The following is a 25,444-nucleotide window of genomic DNA, read 5'->3' on the forward strand; positions in this document are numbered from 1 at the left end:
GACTAAGGACAAGTTGTTGCCATGGCAGTCAAGGCAGCATTCACGGCCCACAAACATCTTGTTATAGTTTTTCTCATAAAAAAAAAAAAAAGAAAAAGCTGAGAGAGCAGTGAGCTTAAGTAGAGTAGGGGATTGAAAAAATAAAACATACCTCATTGCATTTTTTTTACTGTCTTCAACGGCATCATTTAAACTCCAGTCACTATCACAGCAGTCATCATAGGCAGTCGTACTACTGGCATGCCTCTGTTTAATTAGGCCTGTATTACTGGGAGCTTTAATAGATGATCCTTAAAACGGCTTATTGATGAGTTATACAGTGCCACAACTTGGTCACTGAAGAGGCCTGTGTTGCCTTGTCAAGGGCCCAGAAGAGAATACCACAGACTAGCTGAGCTAAAAGGACTTTCAAATCACCTAGCCCAGATCTTTCAACACATGTGCACACACACACACACACACACACACACACATTGCCTCTTTCTACAAGACATGAAGAGATACCCAATTGTATCACTGACTACCGTGTCTTTTTAGAAGCCCCTCTACACATTCCTCATGATACAGTTCTGAGGAAGATAACAGCAACCTCTGAATACCCCCAATAAATATACATTTATCTACTGTTGTTTGCTGTTGCAATCTTTGTTTCCCTTGAGAAAAGAAAAAAGAGAGAAGCCACTGATATTCAGAAGTTGTGCTGGCTTTCACAACTCGACTATGTTATTTGCTCTGAGACATAAATAATTTCACAGAAATCAAACTCAGCCCAGTCAGTGTGGCTTAGTGGTTGAGTATTGACCTATAAACCAGGAGGAAAACGGTTCAATTTCCCAGTCAGGGCACATGCCCAAATTGTGGGCTCAATTCCCAGTAGGGGGTGCACAGGAGGCAGCTGATGGATGATTCTTTCTCATCATTGATGTTTCTATCTCTCTCTCCCTCTCTCTCCCTCTCTGAAATCAAATAAAATATATTTATAAAAAAATATCAAACTCAGACAAGATCACTCTGAGACCATGATAAAATGAGTCAAAGCGAGGCCACTTCATCATTTTGTCTAAGCGCAGGCAAAACCAGGCCACGTACAAGCCGCAAAGCACCGAACTTTTCCATCTGGCCCTAAGTGAGTGACTGCTGCTTCTGTGTGGATCATAGAATTGCCCCTCCTCCTTTCTGACAGTGTCCAACATGGAGCAAACCCCCACTTCCTTGGGTCCTCCCCCAAATCACCCAACCAGGCTCACCCTAACACCCTGTCATGGAGATGCCCACAATTCCATGTGGTGTGTGTTCTCCTCGATGCAATCAGTAATAAAATAACTAGTTCAACTCAAATGCACTCCTGGTGGTTTTTGGCTTGGGGGACTTGAACCCCCCATAGCATGGACTAAATGTTTTCATTATTTTATATGTTTACTTTTTCTCCTATCTCTTCCACTAGACTTTAGGTTTCCATAGGACAGAGACCATGTCTATTCTATCCTCTTGTATATTCAAAGTACTTGGTATTTATCTGAAATATAATAGATGCTCAGTATTTGCTGAACAAATTAATGAATATGGATGAAAATTGGGACTGACTTCCTGGATTTCTCACACCTCTCTTATCTATCAAGGAGGCCAGCATTTAGGTGGAAACCTGAGGGGAGGAACTGGGCCTTTCTTAATTGCTAACATTCACTGGAAAATGCATGTAAAAGCACTTTGTAAATTATACTTACCATAACATTACTCTTGGTGGTAATGAAAATCTTCTTCCAAAGTTTGGATTTCAACTGTTCCTCAGAACTGCTATGAAGATAGTTGCTTACTCGCCCTTCTATAGTCTATTTCTTTTTAATGATTTATTGTTTTGTTCTCTAATTACAAAAGTGATACCTATCTATTTCAGTGTATGGAATTTGGTATTTTGAAACTTTGGAAAATGTAGACAAATACAAAATCAAGTCATGGTTGATCTGGTCCTAGAATTTCACTAAAATAAATAAATAAATAAATAAATGCACAAAAAGAACTTCAGAATCAGCGCTAAATAGATGCGTCTTCATCACAAAGATTGATTCATGGAACCAAATGGAATTTCCTTTTTCCCCAGGAAAGACTTTGGACCTAAAAGGCAGTAGGTTCAGCAGCAGAGTGTTTGCTCTGGAGTGGGACTGCCTTGGGTTCAAGTTTCTACCCTGTCTCTGTATATTCTGCCTTGATTTCCTCATCTGTAAAACGGTTAAAATGATAATGCCTATCTCATAAAATGACTGTGAGGTTGAAATGGAAAAATCCATTAAAAAAATCCCTAAATAGTGTCTGGACTGCACTACAGGATCAATAATATTAGTCATTACTATGTGGTTTTATTCAAAAGTATTGTTAAAAATATTTTGTGAGGTGAAGGTAATCAGATAAGTTCTCAAGTAGTGGCTTGAGAAGAGGTGGACTCCCTCGCCTTCATGCCCCCTTGAAGTTTTTAAAAAATTTGTTTGTTTTTAAAATAAAGGTCATTTGATTTTGGTGTATTATTGAGTAAACAGAGATCCAACCAAGAGTGCCCTACTTCCTACAAGGTTTTTCAGTAATGCAAAAATTGGTGTGTGTTTAAAATCTTGCTTCCTGAGTCTAGTCTTTTATGCACATATCAAATAATGATGGATAGACTTTATTGATATACTAAGAACTTTCTGCCTATGTTTTTACTATCATACTCAGAAAGAATCCATTAAACTAATCAATGTATGCTGATGGTTGCCAAGCTGCAGAGAAATCCAATATCCAGGTTGTAGTGAAGGGAACGCAGTTTTAGCAATTGACTCATCTTTTATTTCTTTAACTCATTTGTAACCATCCAAACTGTTCCCCAGGTTAATCCTCTTCTGAGGAAATGTCCAAATAAGTGATAGTTTTTGAGGCTCTGATCTTGCTTCAAAAACCAGAGATAGAGGAAATTTCTCTCTGGAAAAAAAAAATAAGAGAAAGAAAAAGGAAAGGTACAGTTAAACACAGCCCTCTAGAAAAAGAGAAGTTGCTATTTTCCACCAACTATTTTGAGATTGTGCAGTTTCCTTATCCTGGTGTTCTTTTGTGTTCTACGCTTAGCTCAGGAGGAGCGTGAGTGTCTGAAATGGGAAGTGGAGATCAGACTTTAAAAAAAAAATAGGCTTAGCAATCCAAAAATGTTAACCAGAAGTTATTTTAATGAGTGGCAAATCCTTACATTAGGAAGATTTACAAAGGGACAACGGAAGTTTTGAAGTGCAAGCAAGTTTAATCCAGTGTACATTAGGGAGTCTTAAGAAATGATCGTAAGAATAACTTCTCCATACTTGGGGAATTACTCAAAATTCTCTCTGGAGATTGGGCAGCCAATCAATCAGTGGAGACCTAGACCCTAAAAGAACACGCCTGGAAAACTGCTGAATATTCTATTGAGATCTTCCCCTGGGACCTCCCCTAAAATCTCCACCCTTAAAACCCTTAGGATGGAGGACTCAGCATACTCTCCCTTCTGGGAGCACGCCTGAGCCTTTCCTTTCCCTTTCCCTTTGTCTGAGCCTTTCCCTTTCCCTTTTCCTTTCCCTTTCCCTTTCCCTTTCCCTTTCCCTTTCCCTTTCCCTTTCCCTTTGTCTGAGCCTTTCCCTTTCCCTTTTCCTTTCCCTTTCCCTTTTCCTTTCCCTTTCCCTTTCCCTTTCCCTTTCCCTTTCCCTTTGCCTGAGCCTTTCCCTTTGCCTGAGCCTTTCCCTTTCTCTTTCCTTCCCCCACCACTCCACCCCCCACAACCAGGCTTGTTACCATTAGCTTCCTCACTCCCAAGCTCCAAGGGCCCTTCCTTGGCCTCTATAATTGTTCCCTAAGTCCATTTCTTCTAGGATTTACTATTTCTACCTCTGTGATTTTATAAATAAATGTTCTTTTATAGTTGGAGCACTGGCTCTGAATTCTTTCCTGGACAGAACCCAAGAACCAAGGTTGCTGAACCCAGGTTCAGTGTGACCCCACTGGTCTAACAACACCCAGTGCTGTTCCCGCCACCTACAACGATATATTTTATTCAAGAAATACGAACAATTAAAGGAATGAACACATTTTGAAATAGAAAAGTAAAGAGGATAAAAACTTAATGTTGATAATATGCCTAGTAATTCATTCTTTGGTAGCAGCTTTATTGAGGTATAAATTCATAAGTTCACCAGCTTAAAGCATAATTCAATGTTTAAAAATATATTTAGAGTTATGCATCCACCACCATCATTTAATTTTAGAATATTTTCATCATCCCCAAAGGAAACCTTGCACTCATCAGCAGTCACTCCCACTTCCTCATTCCCTTTCATTCCAGGATCCCAGGACTAATCTGCTTTCTGTCTCTCTAGATGTGTTTATTTTTATTAAAGACTGTCCGGCAATGAGAAGTTTTATCTAACTGTGGTTTTCACTTACATTTCCCTAAAGACCAAGGCGGTTGATACCTTTTCAGGTGTTTATTAACCACTCCTATATTTCCTTTGGATAAATGTTTATTAAACTCCTTGGCCTATTTAAAAAAAATGTGTTGTCTTTTTGTTGTTGAGTTTAAGAGCTCTTTGCACATTCTGGATAAGTCCCTTATTAGATATGTGATTTGCAAATGTTTTCTCCCATTCTGTGGGTTATCTTTTAACTTAGTAACTTATTCTTTTCTCCACACCTTCTTCCTGGAAACTCCATGTCTTCAATCCAGTTCGAGGCTACATCTGCAGACCTGACTCCTCTTCCTTCATCTAACTCCAGCATCTTTACTTGCAGCCCTTCACATTTTCTTCAAGCAGGAAGTTTACTAATTCATCCCCATACCTATTTCCCCCCCTAAAAGAGGTAAACAGAAAGTAGTTCTGGTCAGTTTGCCTGCTCTAAACCATAGCTTCCTTCAGAAAATGTAATCTCAGACCAAAGTGTGAAACATTGTCTAAAGGCAACACGCTTCTTTATTTGTAACAAGGAATTTATTCAATTTTCTGCTTGGGAAAGGTTCCAAATATTGGTTCAAATGTTTTTTAGAAGGCTGAGGGCCCCTTTCTCCTTTTCAAGCTTTAGTTTTGAGTTAAGTCATTATTTGAGTGCTTGTAACACTGTTTTCATCAAGAATTTGCAATAATATTTACCATTCTAGAGTAGAATCTAATTCTATGTATGGTATATATGAGTTAATTCAAAGATTCCCAATTAAACATAATATACTGTAATTAATTATGGTAATTATTAGAATTTATTTTAAGGTTTAAGATACATTTGCTCCTTTTAGTTCTAAATGTACATATGAATATGTTTCTCTCTTATGACAAGATAGATTTGATTACAGGTTCTTGGTTTTAAAAAAAAACCTACACCAAAAATTAATTAAGGATATTATAATCATAACATTTAGGAAAGAGGTAAATTACATATGGATCTTTTGTTTTTGTTTTTGTTAATCCTCACCCGAGGATGTTTTTTCCATTGATTTTTTAGGGAGAGTGGAAGAGAGAGGGAAAGACAGAAAGGAACATCGATGTGAGAGAAACACATAGACTGGTTGCCTCCTGCATGAACCCTGACCAGGGCGGGGGCAGGGAGGAGCCTGCAACCAAGGTAAGTGCCCTTAAGTGAAATCAAACCTAGAGACCCTTTGGTCTGCAGATCGACATTCTGTCCACTGAGCCACACCAACTATGGCTGGATCATTTTTTAAATATAATATAATTCAGTCATATTTTGGGCATTTTAAAAAATAAGTTTTTATTGATTTCAGAGAGGAAGGGAGAGAGAGAGAGATAGAAACATCAGTGATGAGAGGGGCCTCCTGCATGCCCCCTCCTTGGGATTGAGCCCAAAACTGGGGCATATGTCCAGACCGGAATTGAACTGCCATCTCCTGGTTCATGGGCTGATGCCCAACCACTGAGCAACACTGGCCCGGCTACTTTGGGTATTTTTTAATCTTAAAAATATTTGTTGAAGATGTGCTTAAATGGAGAAAGGACATAAAATTTATATAACTAGATGCCTATTAACCTAGTACTAAAATTAATTATAATAACAGTATTTATCATCTCGTTTTTGTTCCACAATCCTCAGAGTCATTACAGTTGAGTAAATATCATTTCCTTATTTTATAGGCCATGAAATTAGAACATAGGCTGCAGTCTAAGATGCAGAGGCATGCATATGTTTACACATAGTAATCAAATATAAATACAGATTTCTGTTTTGATTTTAGTCTTTTTAGATGTATGTGAATTCCTCAAACTGAAAGAATATGTTATTTTTATGAGGAAAGCTCATGTTCCTCTTTAAACATTGATTTAATCAACAATCATAGTATTAATAGTCTAAATGGATATTCAATGGGGAAAGGGGCCCCATTATGTCCTTACCTTTACAAAGCTAGTAAGCCAGGAAATGTGTAAATAACCACAAAGTGCATTAGTGCAATGGGGCATAGGGTAGCATGAATGCATAGGGAAGAGGCACTGAACTCAGACTTGCATGGGAGAAGCATCATCTAAATTGAGACGTTATGGATGAATAAGAGTTACCCAGGTGAAGTGTTCAAGCAAAGGGAGCAATATGTGTCCAAGCCTAGAGATTAGAGAGACAGAGTCCAGGTAGGGGACTTAACACGGTTCCCTATGATGATTACAAAGGGGAAGCAAATCATGAGTGTTGGGAGATGAGGGCAGAAAAGGAAGCCAAAAGCCTGACCACCAAGCCCACTAAACTGTGTTAAGAAAAGCAATGGGGAGCCACACAGGATCTTAAGCAGAGGAGGGTAACAGGACGATACTTGCAGACTGATAATAATAGTGATAACAACAATACTCATGATTGCAAATATTTATTGCATTGCTAACACGCCAGACAGTATTATAAATGTTTTTTATCATCCACTTTCCAATATATTTTTCAAGCATGATTACTGTAGCTGACCATCAAAGCTACATATGTTATGTTATGACTGTGAGAAAATGGAAAGGAAAAACATTTTCATTTACTTAAACAGGGCTTTGTTCCATAATTACCAGGGCAAGGGAAGCTCTATGCAAAATGTGTACCCCAGCTTTAGAGAACATAGTCTGACAGAGTAAACAAGATACCTTTCACTTGGAGAACGTAGAATTATCTGGGGAAGTGGTTAAATTGCAGAGTAGTTTTGAATAAAAAGTTTGAATTACATTTAATTTAATTTATTTCCCCACAGCACAGTTTTAGCTTAATAATTGTGTGTGTGTGTGTGTGTGTGTGTGTGTACTGTAAGTGGGAATTTAGTGGAAAGGCCTTGAAAGAATGTTACAAATGTGGGCCTTGAATTATGGAAGTATAGGTAAAGTTTTTGAAAAGACATAAAACTATCAGGAGGATAGCACATTTATACTGATAGGTTTCTCAAAGGCACTGCTGAAATTAACAGCGATACGTATAAACTATCATTAAGCTACTTTGCAAGCCCTAGCTGGACATGCTTCTGGAACATACAAGCACAGGCCATAGAGGTGAAAGCTTCCTCAGCAGATCCCTGGCTGCTGAGGATGTGCAGGGATGCTAAAGGAGGGACCACAGGTGCTAGAACCGCTGGGAGACGTCAGGGGCCATAAGGTGTTGGCTGTTTACCAAAGAATATGGAACTATTTCAGTATTTTATTACCAATCACTATGACCTTACCAATAGATATTGGCTTAATTTTAGCTGTACGTATTTCTATTTTTAGTCTGAATAGGAAGATCTATATAAAGATGGCAAGATGGTCAGCATCTGTATAAGGTACAGGAATAACAAGCTCAGAGAACACTGATTTGGAAAACAATGTAAATTTAACATCCCTCAAATAGCCATATGTTCCAAAGAAAATGAGTCAGAGCCTCAAGATAGAACATAAGCAAAACCCAACTTTTAAATGTATTACATTCATCATAATGGAGATAGATTGTGCTCAACATTGGGGGAACCATAGTTTTGGCTCTTCACTGAATAAGAACAAAATTGTTAGAATGAACTCCCGTTTTCAAAAAAATATTGGAACAGATAATTGAACTCTTATACACAAGGGCATCGAGAACAAAAATAACATTCTCCTTTGATAAGGAATCTTCCTGGTCAACGTCTGTGACGGGAGGTGATAGAGTGGAAGCTGGAAGGTGAGGATCTTTCAAGTTTACCACTTGCTGCTGGATGACCTCTGACAAATTAACATATTAGAATACTGGTTTAATCACTTCAGCAGAGATCACAATCATAGTGGCTTACATAAAATACATTGCTTTATTTCTCTTGCACTTAAAAGTCCAAGCTGGTAGGCAGTCTGTGCTGGCAGGCAGCTTCAGTAATCACCTGATGACTTGCGTTTTGCTGTGCCATGAGGTACTGTCTTATCTGCATTGTAGAAGTTGACTCAACACTACACCTATGCTCCTGCCTGCTGGGAGTGGGGAAAATATAGGGCAGTGGAAGGCACTCCTTTCAAAGGCATGACTTACAAGTTGCACGTGTCAATTTTAGGTACATTCCATTGATGATTACTGAATCACTTGGCCATACTTAGCTGCAAGGGGGAATTGTAGCCTTGAGGTAGCCAGCCATGCACTCAGCTAAAAACAATGGAAGTTCTAGCATAAAAGGGAAACATGGATATTGGGGAAAATTAGCAGACCCTGCCACTTGTAACTACACTAAGCCTCAGTTTTACTTTTGTGAAATGTGGAGAATTGTATTAAATGATCAGTGTGTAGTAAACACCTAGCCTGGTGCCGGCACATGTTAAGTGCTCAATAGTAATTAGTTTCTGCCCTCCCTGTCTTCATTGTAGTGGTGGCCCGGGTAGTTCATAGGATTCTTGTTCTTGTTTATAGAGAACCCAGCTAGGTAACAGTGCAGACCTGTACAAGAAATAGGCATGTGGGGCCAGTCCAGTTACCGCTCTTCATCCTGTGCCACAACCATGAAGATGTGTTCACAAGTTTTACTATTAAATAGTATCTCCTTGAGCCCCTGGTTCTCTTTCTATTTTAAGGAAAGGAGCTTAATGACATAAGAAAGCATTTCTAGGAGATGTGAAGGGTCCCTTTGGGCTCTAAGCTCTGAGCAAGAGCCTAATACAAATCCTACATTACTGTCCTTCGGCTATTTCTCCTCCAGTCTACTTTCCTAAGATATATTTAAAAGAGCTAGGCTCTACTGGGGCCATCATCTACCCAGATCAAGGTCCTAGATTCCTGATACATTTTCTTTATAATTATTTCTCCACTCTTCCTAACATCCTCAATATACCAGTCTTAAAGATTCTGTCATCTCTCATTCCTTAAAGGAGAATGACTGCTCCCTTCCTAATGTTGTCTCCTTTATTTTTATAGTGTGTAGACTACAAGATGGCCCCCAACAATCCTTACCAAATGGCATTCAGTCTCTCGTTTACTGTCACATTCAGTCAAGGGCTGATCCATGTGACCCACAGAGAGTAAAGGTAATGGTGAGTGACATCAAGGCTATGTCATAAAGGCCACTGAAGTGTTTGCTTTGCTTCTTTTTGGATTCCTTGTTCTGGGGGACACAAGCCACCATGTCATAAAGACATGCAGAAGCCTATTGGGAAAAGCTCATGTGGCAACAGCCAGCAACAATTTGCCACGCCTGTGAGCGAGCCTACTGAGCAGCAGAGCCTCCAATCCCCATCTTCAGATGACTACAGCCCCCACTGACATCTGACTCTGACCTCGTGAACCACTAAGCCCAGCTATTTCTGGATTTATGATCTATTTTTTGTTTGTTATTGTTGTCTTTCTTTTTTTTCTCTTGTGAATTTCTGATCTATATACACTGTAAGGCCCAATAAGTGTTGGTGTAAACCATTATTATGTTTTGGGGTCATTTGTTATACAGCAATAGATCTATATATTTTGGGGAATTGTAATGCATTTCTCTTCTCAGATCTTTTCTCACTGTATTTGTCATGCATTTTCTTGAGTGAATCATTACGATTCTTCAGTCAGAGTGAGTGGAGTGCAAAGCAGTTCTCAACTGACCGATGATACACACTTATGTATTGTAAATCACCTGTTAATACTATTACATTGCTTTAACTTAGGAATTATTTCTTTTAAAATATAAATTAGAGTGAATTAAAAGTTATTCATATAATCTCTTGTTTAATTCATCCCAATTTTCTTTTATAAATGGGCGGGAAAGGACCCTTGGTACAGGCTGCAGATAGAAGTCCTCTTGAGTTGTGTCCTACCTCGTCAACAAGAACAGCTGTAGTTGCATCATTAATAGTTGTAAAGATAAAAAGTGTATGTCCATGTTTTACTTCTTCACATCTCCACCCCACCTCCCGCCCCCCCAAAAATCTCAGTATATATCTTGGAGTTTAACACTTATGAAAGTTATATATGCCAAGATAGATAAATAGATAGATAGATAGATAGATAGATAGATAGATAGATAGATGATAGATAGATAGATAGATAGATAGATAGATAGATGATAGATAGATGATGAGAGAGAGAGAGAGAGAGAGAGAGAGAGAGAGAGATACAGACATATAGGTGATTGAGAACCCAGTCTCAGAACAGATGGATTAAATTTTGCATACAAAATGTACTTTCTCCTGTATGCTTTTTATCTTTTCCATCCATAGTGAGTCATCATGCATGGACAGTATGTATATAAGATCAGTAAACCAGACTGTAGGCATCCTAGTAATATCATAAGCATCAGTTATAGAGTTGAAACAATCATTTGATGATATATGTTATTAACACTGTCAAATAATCAGTTTGGTCATGATAATTTTACACGCAGCTCTGATTGCACAACACAACGGCCTATATCTGAACTTCTAAAAATTCTTTTTCTTTCTTTTACTTTTCTTCCCAACGTCCTCTTTATTCCACCCCCCCCAAATTATTATTATGATTATTTTTTTTAATTTCCTTCTAGCTGTAGCCTTCTGGAATTCTAATGAAATGATACTATTAAGACCACTGAAGTTAAGTGTTTAAACTCAGTCGTGGAAATGTGCATGTCTTTGCTGCTAAAATCCACTGTAATCTCTTCACATTTAAGAAAATCTCTACAATGACTCATTGTTGCTCTCCAAATCACAAACATGTATCTAGGCTTGTTTAGGTTGCAAAGTCTTACACTGACGGCCCCTGTCACTACTCCGTGTCTGCAGGGGCCACTTTCCCACAGCAAGCCCCCTACCTCCCCCGCTTCCACCGTATTCCACATCCGGAACAGGGTCTTCATGGTCTCAGACCAAACTTCTATCCTTTAGGACCAAATGAACCGTTATCGCCTTAATAAAACTTTACTAGAGCAAATAGACTCCAGGTATGGTGTCCCTGTGTTCTTAGTTGCAAACAACAGCTTTTGCAGTAGTTTAAAAATACATTAAATAGCCTTAGAGGTTTAGAGAATACCTGAGGAGAGTCAGAGTGGAGCTGGAATAATCTACATTGTTATGGGTGGCTTTTCCAGGGAAGATAGCAACCCCCGCCAGCGTTCCCACCGAACATCACAGCTTGCAGGGCATGCTGGGGACCCTGGCAGAAGATGGCTTCACTCTGCCCTTGTTTGCTCCTGTTACCTCCTCCAGAATTTAAGTCGTGGGCCTGTGTGTGTGTGTGACGTCTGGAGCCTAGGTCAAATTCTGGACCTCATGTCAAGGGAGGCTGGGAGAAGGAATCGAGGTTTTTAGCTAGGAAGGAAGGACTTTTCATGGAGGAAAAGGGTGTTTAAAAAGATTCTGGGCAGTGGAAGACATGAAACCTGCCCTCTATAGTCAGTAACTCTTAAAACCATGTGTGCTGTTTTATTCAACTTGAGTAACCTTATGAATATTAACTTATTTAGCAACCATGATATTAAACAGAAACTGTAAACAAAATTGTGGCTTTTAACCTCTCACTTAACCTCAGCCTAGTTTTCTTCAATCCCAGGCCCCTTCTTTCTATATATGTTTTCTGTGTTTCATCTGAGAAACTTACTCTTATCTAATCACCTTATCTTTTTTGGAATTGTGGCTGGGTGGATAGAAGGGCACCTCTTTTTTTTAAAAAAAATATTTTTTATTGATTTCAGAGAGGAAGGGAGAGGGAGAGAGAGATAGAAACATCAATGATGAGAGAGAATCATTAATCGGCTGCCCCCTGCACATCCCCCACCAAGATCAAGCCCACAACCCGGGTATATGCCCTGACTGGGAATCCAGTCATGATAATAGGTGGATAATAGGTGGACGCTCAACCACTGAGCCATGTCGGTCAGGCCAGAAGGGCACCTCTGGAGATTTCCAAGTCTGTTATGGATTTGCTACTCACTCTTTGAGCCCAGCTCCGGTATTTCTATTCAGGCATTTGTGTTGAAATGGTCTAAGAAACTGTATTTTGGGGGAAGGCTATTACAAATTTTAATTTAATTATTAAATTTTAATAAAGTTAATTACATTTATACTGTAAGTTTTTAAAGGCTTTTTTGCATCTTTCCTCCTATGGCATAAAGCCATATAATTTTAAGTTTTGAAAGGAATTGTATGCCCTGGCTGGTTGAGCATAGTCCCAATGCACCAAGGTTGTAGGTTCGATCCCCGATCAGGGCATATACAAGAATCAATGATTGTGTAGATAGATGGAACAACTAATCGATCTCTCTCTTTCGTCCTTTCTCTCTCTAAAATTAATCAAGCAATAAAAATTTGAAAGAATCATAATGATCATTGAACACATTTTACAGATGAAGCAATTAAGGGAAGGGAGATGTAAAGATTTGTTCAAAGGCAATCATTTAGTTTTGAAGTTGAGAGTAGAATCCATAGCTCCTGATTCTAGCTTATTTAGTAAATTGTAAGATTCATATGCTAAATATAAGAGATGCTAGATTTTCATGGGTATGATAGAGAAATGGGTAGGAGTCAGCAAAATAAATAAATAAATAAATTAATTAAAAGACATTAAATACAGGGTGTTCCAAAAAATGTATACATACTTTAAAGGCAGTGTACATTTCAATTTGAAAATGTAATAGAATCTATAGCTATTGGCTGTTAGTGTATACATTTTTTGGGGGGGACACCCTGATATTTGTAAATACAATATTTCCAAAACAAATCAGGTTCATTGGCATTCAAAACTTCCTCAAGTTGGTAAGCTTTTTCATAGATCACCTTCTAAAATGTTTGGAAGAAAGTGTCTTGGGTACCCACAGATAAAGGTGAAAAATATGTGTGCAAAGATGCATTCTGCAACATTGCTTGACTAGTGGTGAAGTTTAAGCAATCAAAATATCACTAAAATATATTATCACACATCCATTCTTTGAAATTCTTTTGTAGAAATTGAAATAATGAGGTTGAGCTATATATTGTGACATCAAAAATTTTCAGTATATACTAGTAAAGGAAAAAAGCATAGATCAAAGAAAAGATGCACAGCATAATATTATAAAATTTTTGCACACACATATGCATAGGAAATATATAATGTATATGTTTATAAAAATTCTAGAACTATTTATAATAAATTGTTAACAGTGTTTACCTCTGGAGTGAGAGATGCGGAAATGAGATGAAAGGAAATTTCACTTTTATTTTTATGTTTGCATTGCTTTAATATTTTACAAAACACATTTAAAAAATAAAAAGTGACTTTGAAGTAACTTAATATCTATTTCCCATCTTTCTCTGTTCTTAAGTCTTGGCAAAACACTTATATAATGGCTGGGCAATTTTATACTTTAGTCATTAAGGGTGACTAAATGGCCTTCGACCCATATAGAGGGAGAGGGGTGTGAAGTGCCTCCTCGCACCCTGTATGTCTCTAGGAGGCGTAACTGTGTTGTTATGTTTACTTATTTGAAGATATTTAACTACTATGTCAATGTTTGAAGATTGTGGATATTTAAAATGTTGGCATACAGACAACTGAATTATGTGAGAACCACCCATGGCAACAGATTACTATATTGACGCCCTGTTACTTAATGTGAGAGCCAGACTGTGTGTGCTGTGGTGTGTTTTGATTTTCCTACTTTATAAACAGGGGCTGTTTTAGTCCATATGGCTGCTGTAACAACATACCACCGACCAGGAAGCTTATAAACCACAGGAATTTATCTGTCACAGTTCTGGAGGCTGCAAGTCCAAGATCAGGGTGCCAGCATGGTTGGGTTTGGTGGAAGCCCCCTTCGGGGTTGCAGACAACTCCTTGTGATCTCACCTGGTGGGAGGGGCTAGAGACCTATTCCATTCATGAGGGCCCCACCCCTGTGACGTAAGCACTTCTCAAAGCCCCCACCTCTTAATACCATCATCTTTGAAGGTTAGGATTTCAATACATGAATTTTGGGGAGACACAAACATTTAAATCATAGCGGGGCGGTAGACTATATTTCGATTTCTCCTTTGCAAGGAGCAGCCCTAGTTATTATTAGTAGACCTGATCATCCATCACATTGGTTAAGGCAACCAGAAGCAAGTAACAGAGAACAAAATGTTTCTGGTCTACCCACACTCTTTTTTCAATATACTACAAATCTGATGAGCGGAATTCAGAGCACATGAGGTTTTCAGGCTCCTGCCCTTCATGCTAGAATGATTCAAAATCGTGCATGGGAATGGATTATTCTGTTCAGATTATGTCATCTGAACCTCCCAATGAATAACAGCCCTAACTTTAATTCCTTACTCTCATTAAACCCCTAAAAAGAAAACTGCCATCATCTCAGCAGAACTTGAACCATAATCTAATCACTGTTGGGCTAGTCATCAAAAGGATCTGAACATTTTCTAAGCCTAAATTTAGGAGTCAATGATTACACATTATTTCCCAGCCTTTTCTCCATTCTTTGCCCTATTTTTTTTTTCTTTTTCCTACAAAAAGCAAAAAACCTACTGGTTATTTGATCTAGTTATCATAAATTAATTTAGATTTCCTGGAATTAAGAGACCTTTAGATAATAGGATTTTCAGTGATACTGATGACTACAATTTCAGAAGAACCATAAGATTTAAATAATTAAGAGGAGCTTTCACTGCTGCCTGGAAATTTCACTTTCAGCCAGTGACATGTCAGCAGTGTGGTAAATGTACCCGAGAAAGAATATTGAATTGTTTGCATAATGTGGTGGCCTTTATTTATTTATTTAGTTCACTTAAAATTGTGAATTTAGTAGACTAAATAGCAATCAATCCACAATACTTCCCAAGATTTTTGTCTTTATTACTTATATTTCAATTTTACTTGATAAAATTCAGAAAATATTTATTGAGAGTCTGCTATGTTTGAGGCCCTTTTCAGAATCCTTTTTCCACAACATATTATATATTTAAATTTGGTTGGTTCTATATATGTTTAAGCTGGAGCACATTCTGATATGCTTTTGGCATAGTTATACGCAATGTTTGCTGAACAGAATATCAAATAATTTTTATATAATTATGATTATACAAAAAGTTTATTACATTATAAATTTAAAAAGCATTTCACTAGCCCAGCTCTTCAAATATCCCTTTCATCTGGTATAAATAATTTGTTTTTAGTAAGCTTCTGCTTCCTTTCACTTAGGCTGTTTTCAAGGTTCACCCATGTAGAATGTGTCAGTGCCTCATTCTTTTTATGGCTAACCAATATTTCATTGTGTAGATATATCACATATTTGTTTATTCATTCATCAGTTGAAAGGTAGCCTGTTTGTTTCCACTTTTTGGCTGTTATGAATAATGCTACTATGAACACTGATGTATGAGTTTTTGTGTGGACATTGTTTCAATATCTCTTGGTTATATACCTAAGAGTAGAATTGCTGGATCATAGAGAAACTGCCAAATTGTTTTATGAAGTATCTGTATCATTTCAAAATCCCACAGCAATGTCCAAGGCTTTTAATTTCTCTTCATTTTCATCAGCACTTGGCTATTGTCCGTCTTTTTTTTTTATTATAGACATTCTATAGGGTGTGAAGTGTATCTCACTGTGAGTTTTGATTTGCATTTCCCTAGTGACTAATGATGTTGACTATCTTCTCATGTGCTTATTGGCTATTTGTATATTTTCTTTGGAGAAATGTCAATTCAAAATATTTGTCCATTTTATAAATTGGGTTTCTTTTTATTGTTTAACTGTAAGATTTCTTTATAAATTCTTTATATATTTCAAAGTCCCTTAACATAAATACAATTTTTAAATATAGTCTCTCAATGTTGTTTGTCTTTTCACTTTAGTGTCCTTTGAAGCACCAAGTTTTTAATTTTAGTCAAGTCCAACTTATCTACTTTTTTTCTCTTGTCATTTGTGCTTTTGGTGTCACACCTAAGAAATTGTCGCCTAATCTATGGGCACTGAGATTTCTGTCTCTAATTTCTTCTAAGGATTCTATAGTTTTAGCTCATTTTGAATTAGTTTTTGTATAAATTGTGAAGTGGAGGTCTACGTCATTCTTTTGTACGCAGATATATAGTTGGCCCAGCACCATTCACTAAAAAGACTTTTCTTTCCCCACTGAATTGTCTCAGCACCCCGTCAAAGTCAACTGACCATAACCATACAGATTAATTTCTGGGCTCTCAATTCTATCCCACTGACCTATGTGTTTATCTTTATGCCAGTATCACATGGTCTTGATGACTGTAGCTTTGTAGTAAGTTTTGAAATTCGGAAGTATGAGTTCTCCATACTTCTTTTTCAATATTGTTTTTCATATTAGGTTTATATAAAAATGATTCTTTAATGAGTGAAAAAAATGGATAAATGTTTGCATTTTTAAAAGTTTTATTTTGTGGGAGGTGAGGAGGTTGGGAATGTTAGTATCTTTAAAGGGATGGTAACTAAGAGAAAGTGGTCTTTAGATAAATGTAACTTCAAAAAAAACATACCAGGATTGGTCCTATTTTAAAGTATATTTTTATTGATTTCAGAGAGGAAAAGAGAGATAGAAACATCAATGATGAGAGAGAATCATTGATCAGCTGCCTCCTTCACAGCCTCCACTGGGGATTGAGCCTGCATGTGTCCTGACCAGGAATTAAACCGTGACCTCCTGGTTCATAGATCGATGCTCAACCACTGAGTCACACTGGCCGGGCTGGTCTTCTTTTATAAAGATGTCTTAGGTTTCTGCTGTCTGGGCTGCAGAACAGAATCTGCTTCTGAATTTTCTATAATTGGCACTATGCTGGGAGCATAGCAGGTACTCAATAAATATTCATACATTAAATACCTTGTCCTTTTAAAAAAATATGTTTTAGAGAGAGGGGAAGGGCTAGGGATAGAAAGATAGAAAACATTGATGAGAGAGAAATTTCATTGTTTCTCTGGGGATTGAGCCTGCAGCCCAGGCATCTGCCCTGACTAGAAATCAAACCAGTGATCTCTTAGTTCCTGGGTGGATGCTCGACCACTGGCCCACACTGGCCAGGCTATTCTTTTTGTTTAATTTGTTTTAAAATATATATTTTATTGATTCTTTACAGAGAGGAAGGGAGAGGGATAGAGAGTTAGAAACATTGATAAGAGAGATGAGAGAGAAACATTGATCAGCTGCCTCCTGCACACCCCCCACTGGGGATGTGCCTGCAACCAAGGTACATGCCCTTGACTGGAATCGAACCTGGGACTTTTCAGTCTGCAGGCCGACGCTCTATCCACTGAGCCAAACCAGTCAGGGCCATCCCTTTTATTTTAAACATTGGTTGTCTTGCCCTTACTGTTTGGTTGATAACTGCTGAATTCCCCGTTTTTCTAGCCTATTCAATAACTCTGCAACTTTGGTTTAGAATCCTATTTTTCTAAACTTCTGCCAAATTTCTGCACACCACGAAAATAAGCTGGACAGATGATTTTCCAGAATGGAATCATAAGTAACTCTTTTCAGATGGAGCATGAAAGAATCGGATTTCCTCTCTTGCGCTTTCTCATTCTAATCTCTCTGCGATCACGTGTAAAGCCTTGTCTTCTTTTAGACTCCAAGGGCAGGAGACAACTCCCATGTCCAAGGCTGGCGACACATTGCTTTGAGTTTCCAGAATTATCATTTCCCCCAGGAAGACTCTTCAGATTACGATATAGGGTGGGCACTGGTTCGCATAGTGAATGTGCAGTTTTACCTAGTCCACGTCCCCCTCACAATCTAAAAGCGTGGGAAGCCTTAATGTATGTTAAAGTTTTGAATCTTCACATTTCTGTGTATACCTGTCTGTTACCCATTTGTTACATCAGACCTGGTCTGTCCTCTGTGCCTCTAATGCTAATTTTTTTCTGTGATGACCCCAACCTGTTAAAATGCCTTCTTGCTTTAGATTTTAAATATTAATAGTTTCTTTATCTCCCTCCAGGCTTCGGTTATGCTAGCTCTGCTGGGCACACAATGGCTACTCAGTAAATATTATTTGAGGATTATTTTATTGTTAATTGTCTTGTCTTCTATTTCAGAACACCAGGTACAGAAAGACTAAAGGAAGAGTTCAGTTTCAGTGCTTAATCAGAGAGCAATAGATACCCAAAAAGAGTAGTGATGAAATCTAATTTTCCTTTTCTAGTGAGCCAAGGGAGCTAACAAGCTCCCAATAGGGTAATCACCAGAAGTTGAAATGACAGTTGATTTATCTTCTGAGTTGACTTACCTAACAGGTTGGAGTGACCTAAGCAAGGGGCTACCTGTGGGATCCTGCTAGTCACACCCCACCCCACATGGCAAATTAGAATCCCTGGTTAGGATCCGGAGACGGATTCATCATTCTGGCTTCCCTACCACTGTCTGAGAAACCTTGGGAATTCATTTTCCATTAATTCATTCAGTAAATAGCAGTTACCTCCAACTATGTGTGCCAGGCACTGTGCTAGGAGATGTAACTATAATAGGGGACAAGACAAACTCTTTTTATTCGTGGAATTGACATTTCAGCTGAAGGATGGAGAAAGGTGTATACCATAACCTACAGCTATTTCTCCATCTCTAACATGGTGTTAGGATAAGACCTGCTAATTTAGCATTTGATCACCGCTCGGAATGTCCCAAAAGCTGCTCGATTCTCTATAGCCGATACATGGTTGATCATATGAATAGTCTGGCTTTCCCTTACAAGTAAGGTGCAATTAATGCAGTTGGGAAGAACTGTGTTACCCGGCCTTGGCGTGCAGCATGACGCCCTCTACATTGCCAAGGACATAAGGTTACAGCCGCGCCTATTTTCAAAAGGCCGGAGGTCCTTAGACTCTTGGTATTTCTAAAGGCCGTTTGAAAGGCTTGCTTCCTCCCCAGACATATATATGCCAGTCACATAGATTAGGGGGTGCAAAAGTTTCGGTTAGCAGGGCAGCAAGGTGCTGGGGACAATGGGTGGTGTCACAGGACTTTTAACATTCTGATCTTAACGGAAAAGAAGACAGCAGTGGCAAATGGGAACGGTGGGTCAGGCAGGTTTTAAGGCAGCGCTGCGACCTCCATACGGCGCCCGAAAGCTTCCTTCGAGACTCAAGCTTGCAAAGCGTTCTACCTCGTCCCAAGCAGCGCCCAACCTGCCACAATTCCCTGCAGCCGCGCGCAGGAGCGCGGCGCGGACACCTGTGGCTGAGAAACAGGAAGCGGCCGCGGAGTCCCGCAGGCCGGGGCCAGGAATTCCTTGACTGCGCAGGCGCCCGAGCCTCCGCGCTCTCCCCGGGGCGCCCCGCCCGCGCGCCGTCGCTAGCGCCTGGGTCCCAGTCCTAGACAACGCCCGAAGGGGGCGGGGCTTAAGCGTGGGCGGGGCCTGGGCGGGGGCGGGGCGAGCCCGCGGGGCTGAATGGGCGCCCTGACCAGCCACACATTCCAGCGGGCTCACGTGACGCGGCCGCGCGGCCTGAGGTAAACAACCGCGGCCCCGCCTCCCCGCCCCTCCGCGCGCCCTGCACGGCTCTTCGCGGGCGGGACGCGCTCCTGCGGGGCGGGCGGCTTCCTCCGAGTCCCCAGCGGCCGCCGGGGCCGGAGCAGCGGCAGCGGGCGCGGCGCCCCGAGTCTGCTGGCCCAGCACACCGGCAGGGGTCGGGCGCGCGTTCCCTCCCCGCCCCCACCGCGCGCTGTGGCGCAGCAGGAATTTGGCGGGGACCCGGTCGCTATTTGCGGCTCTTCGCGCGCGGGCGTCCGGCGGCCCTTGGATAATTTCTATTCTAGGGGCACTGGGTCATCGCGCCCGACCGGCCCCCTCCCCCGGGCCTGGAGGGTGTGTCCCCCGCACCCGGGCTCTCCGCGCCTATAAGGGGCCGCGCGGCGGGCAGGGACATGCAGCTCTACAGCAGCGTCTGCACCCACTACCCAGCCGGGGGCCCGGGTCCCACGGCCGCCGCGCCCGCTCCGCCGCCCGCCGCCGCCCCCTTCAGGGTCTCCGTGCAGCCCCCGGGGCCCGCCAGCGGCGCGCCGGAGCCCGAGACCGGTGAGTGCCAGCCCGCCGCGGCCGCCGCGCCCCGGGAAGCCGCCGCCGCCCCCGCCGCCAAGATGCCCGCCTTCTCCTGCTTCGAAATGGTGTCCGGGGCCGCCGCGCCCTCCTCCTCCGCCGCCGCCGCCGCCGCCGCCGGCCCGCCCGGCGGGTCCTGCAAGCCGCCGCTGCCGCCGCACTACACGTCCACGGCGCAGATCACCGTGCGGGCCCTGGGCGCCGACCGGCTCCTGCTGCACGGGCCCGAGTCCGCCGCCGCGGCGCCCGCCCAGCGCGGCCGCTGCCTCCTGCTGGCGCCCGCGCCCGGCGCCCCGGTCCCGCCGCGCCGGGGCTCCTCGGCCTGGCTCCTGGAGGAGCTGCTGCGGCCCGACGGCCCCGAGCCCGCGGGCCTGGACGCAGCCCGGGAGGGCCCCGACCGCAACTTCCGACTGAGCGAGCACCGCCAGGCCCTGGCCGCCGCCAAGCACCGCGGCCCCGCGCCGCTCCCGGGGAGCCCGGAGCCCAGCGCCGGCCCGTGGAGCGAGGAGCGCCCGGCGGAGAGGAGCCTGCGGGGCTGGGAGAGGGCCGGCGAGCGCAGCGACCCTCCCAGCGCGGACGAGGCGCGGCGGCCCGGCCCCGAGCCCGAGACACCCGCGGCCCGGAGCGGCGAGGCCGCCCAGCACGGCGCCGCCGAGGCGGCCCTCGCCTCCCGATCGGATGCCCGGGACGAGAAGCTGGCCCTGTACCTGGCGGAGGTGGAGAGGCAGGACAAGTACCTGCGGCAGAGGAATAAGTACCGGTTCCACATCATCCCCGACGGCAACTGCCTCTACCGAGCGGTCAGCAAGACCATGTACGGGCACCAGAGCCTGCACCCCGAGCTGCGGGAGCAGACGGTGCACTACATCGCCGACCACCTGGACCACTTCAGCCCCCTGATCGAGGGCGACGTGGGGGAGTTCATCATCGCGGCCGCGCAGGACGGGGCCTGGGCCGGGTACCCGGAGCTGCTGGCCATGGGGCAGATGCTGAATGTGAACATCCACTTAACGACTGGCGGGAGGTTGGAGAGCCCCACCGTGTCCACGATGATTCACTACCTGGGCCCGGAGGATGCTCGACGGCCTAGTATTTGGCTCAGTTGGCTCAGTAATGGACATTACGATGCCGTGTTTGATCACTCCTATCCTAACCCGGAGTATGACAGCTGGTGCAGACAGACTCAAGTGCAAAGGAAACGCGACGAAGAACTTGCCAAATCCATGGCCATCTCCCTCTCCAAAATGTATATTGAACAAAATGCATGCTCTTGAAGTGTCTGAAAACCTCCACCCTGGGAAAGTGCATTTACATAATTTGTGTTTGGAGAATTATACGAACTCTCATCAGGGTAATAGCACTTTTAAAATTAATAGTAGATGACTGTAGGTGTAATGCCTTAAGCTTTTTTTTTTTTTTTTAAATTTTGAATGTTTTCTCAGAGCTGAAGGTTGCTGGGCACCGACACGATGCTTCATGATAGCTATGTATGATCCTACTGCTATTTATAATTTGCTGTATAAAGTCAGCACTACTTCATTTGCAAGCTAATTTCTCACAGTGTATATATTTGTTCATTCCTGGTAATCTATTTTCTATAAAAAGGTATTTTTGCACAACATTTTAAAAAATTGGTGTAACTTCATCTATGACGTTTTGACAGCTTTCCGGCATAAACCCAGAAAAGTGCTTTATGGGAAGCTTATTTGAATCAAGTTTGTGATTTAGTAGTTGTTTTATGTTGATGAATTTGAATTTTACAATTCTTAGATACTTTTTCAAATGGAGATTGATACATTCATGTTATCAGATAATTGGCCCATTCCATTTTGATGAAACATTTGTTTTTGAAATCATTATTTTTCTAGAAATGGCCAACCTTTTAAAGAGAAATAATATGTAAGGGGAGATTGTGGGAAGATTTTTTTTTTTCTTTAAGAGATAGTGCCAGCTCTTAACTTGAATGAAAATCTGATATTTGCTGATGGCAGAGTGTTTAATTATTCTGGTTAATGTTTAGAGTAGATTGGTGCTCTCATTCGTTTTTATTTATATTTGTCATTTTGTTGTAAAAGAATTTTAACATGGTGTAAAACTTTGTGATAAAGCCTCCTGCTTTATATAGCTTCTTGGATTCAACTGAGATTTGAAAACAAATAGGATGGATGCCTCGAACCAACCTTTGCAGTTATTTTATAGCAGGAGACTATTGTCTTAATATTCTAAATATTAAGTCCTTTAAAATTCTTTCAAAAGGAAAAATAGGATTGCCCTGTATTATGTACAAATAAAAATGTCTGTAAACAGAGCTTGTACGGTTTGCTGGGTCAAACAATGTTCCCAACCTAAAATCTATCTCATTTCCACTTAACTACTGTTAGTCATATTTATTAATTAACGCAGTTTGTACTTTTTTATTTTGTAACATTTTGTGATTTTTTTGTACAATACTGTATTTGTATAATAGAGCAATTCTCAGCTGGGTGGAACGAATAAAATGCATAGTTTTACTTACATGTTTGGCTAAAGTGGTTTTTATATAAAGTGATATCTGTAGGAAACTTTTTTATATCTACACTTTTTTTCATGTGTACTAGTAAAGATGGCACAGATACGAGAGAGGTTTTCTTAAGTTCTCACATGAACAGGATAGGATAATCGATAATTTCAAAGAATAAGTCTAACATAACTTAAAGGTACAGTAACAAAAAAATTGCTCTCATTATTTCTAATTATAATTCCTGTCTAAAACTTTAGGTGTACCTATTGAGTAATGAACAGGGAAGTGCAAGTATTGTTAACCAGCACAATGTTTAATTATGGTTTTATGTTCCATTCAGTCGTAGCATAGGTTTTAATGCGTAGCTACAGCAGTGCCCTAATCTATTTAGTCTGGGCTTTTGAGACCATGGGAATCTACAAATTTTAATATACATTACCAGATTTAGTTGAGAAGTGCACCTGTATACATAATCCTGGGTATGTTATTGCAGAATAAAAACAGCTTGTGATGTTTTTACTTTTCAGTTGATTGTTTAGGTGTCATGGTTACAGACACAATTGAATAGAGTTTGAGTTCATTGCTTAACCACATTTTTGGAATGATGCCATTGATCATCAAGGAAAGATAAGTTGTCAAAGGTTTAAATGTTAACTATTCATGCATTTTTGTTTTTTTTAGGGAAGATAAAGTTTACTTCATGGCTTCCCTAATGATGTAACTTGATAAGAAAAATTATTTTATATGAATCACCTGGCTAATTATGGTTCTTAAGTTTTTCTCCACTTTATTTAGAGCTGTATAAAATTTGGGAATACTTAAAATATACCCACAAAGAGCCAGAGAATAATTAGGTATAATTTCCTAAAGAGTATTAATATTTTAAACAGGTTCTTTTTCATTTTAAAATTAGGATCCTAAGTCCTTGATTTAAATTCTCAAGGTGATGTTTTTAAATAAAATTAAATGGGTCCTAAGGTTGTATTGTATGGCAGCATGTTTCTTTAGTTGTCTTTCCTAAACGGTCTTTCCCATCCTTTTTCTATGGCTTAGTTTTTTTGAAGAAGAAATGTGGTATGGGCCTGGCCTGGCCTGTGTGGCCCTGTGGTTCACGGAGGTGGTCATTTGATTCCAAGGAGGGGCTCAGTTCCTGGTGGGGCGGGGAGGAGGGCATGCTGGAAGCAGCTGATCCATGATTCTCTCTCATTGATGTTTTTGTCTCTCCATCTCTTCCTCTCTGAAATCAAAAATAAATTTTAAAAAAGCAATGTATGCTTTATTCCCTTATACTTAATATGTATTCTCTACTGCTGTACTGATTTTACATGTTTAGCAGTAGCAGTCTTGGATCCCTGAAGACTTGAGCAGTCAAAGAAGTGGAAATGTGAGCTATTACTTTTAGCAAACAGATTTATTCCTTCATTTACTCTGTTTGCTAAAAGTAAATAGCTCCCATTTAAAAACTAAATTGGCATAGTACTTCCAACATTTTGGCAAAAACCTAATTTCTTGAATCTTGTTCATTTTCTGCTCAAGTTTTTTTTCTAAGATAAAATTACTCATTTTAGTCATATTTAATTGAGCAGTAAGCCACTAATTGATAAGTGGACATATACATGTGATACTTTATATTTTATGTACTTATAATTCATATACTTGGTCTAGGCACAAAAAACCTTTTATCAGAAGCCACATTTTATAGAGGAGAGGAAATGCCTTAAGATTCCTTGAACATCAGAATTAGCCTCGACTTGGGTAAATATTTTTGTTGCAATGTTTTCTTCATAACTTTTGTACTGGAAAAAAGAAAACATCCTGAAATAATCCTGAGGAAACAGAAGAAAGCTAGGCAGACAGGGACAGGGACCATGGCGGGGAGGGGAACGAAGTAAAACCAGGAACCCAACTACGTGGAGTTACTAAGGTACCCCAAGTGGGTGAGGATGGAAGGGCACACCTGGGAGACATGAGCTTTAAAATGTAGGAATGTTGCTAACACAGGCAGCTTGCAGGTAACCAGTCACAGATAGTAAGGCGTATAAACTAATCCCAAGGATGTTGCTAATGTGAAATTCTTTGAAAGGACCAATGAGGAACTAACAAGCATATAGCAAAGCATACGACAAAGCTTGGGCGCTTCTCTCTCCCAAAGTGCTAGATTCTTGGGCTAATGGCAGGAGATACACTCCCCCTCGCTCACGTGGCTTATGGCCATGTGGGCCTCTACACATGCACTAATAGACTTTAATTAGCTTGAATGCTGAACTCCCAACTGCAAGATGGAAAGGAAGCTCTGGACACTGGCCTGTTTCTGGAACCTCAGATGCCCCTTTTTCAGGACTGGCTTCTCTCAATACACTTTGGTTCTGCTAACAGTTTTTGTCCTTCTTTGATTTCACAAGACAATGAACTGGGACTCAATACCCCACATTTCAGTTTCAATCCCACTACTTTAGTAATTTTATTTTATATATTTTTCCTAAAAAATGAGAAAAGTGAACTCTAAAATTCTATCATG

The 25,444-nt window shown here is 40.8% G+C and overlaps 1 protein-coding gene across 1 annotated transcript; it reads left to right on the forward strand.

Moving 5' to 3' along the window:
* Positions 1 to 20,254: 20,254 nt before the first annotated feature.
* OTUD1 (OTU deubiquitinase 1) lies at positions 20,255 to 22,940 on the forward strand (the record flags this gene model as incomplete). Its single annotated transcript, XM_081107267.1, has 1 exon — positions 20,255 to 22,940. One exon carries the CDS (start codon positions 20,255 to 20,257, stop codon positions 21,698 to 21,700), a length of 1,446 nt encoding a protein of 481 aa, XP_080963393.1. The 3' UTR covers positions 21,701 to 22,940.
* Between the last annotated feature and the right edge of the window lie 2,504 nt (positions 22,941 to 25,444).

This window comes from Myotis nattereri, assembly GCF_964212035.1.
Source record: "Myotis nattereri genome assembly, chromosome: 1".
Classification (NCBI taxonomy): domain Eukaryota; kingdom Metazoa; phylum Chordata; class Mammalia; order Chiroptera; family Vespertilionidae; genus Myotis; species Myotis nattereri.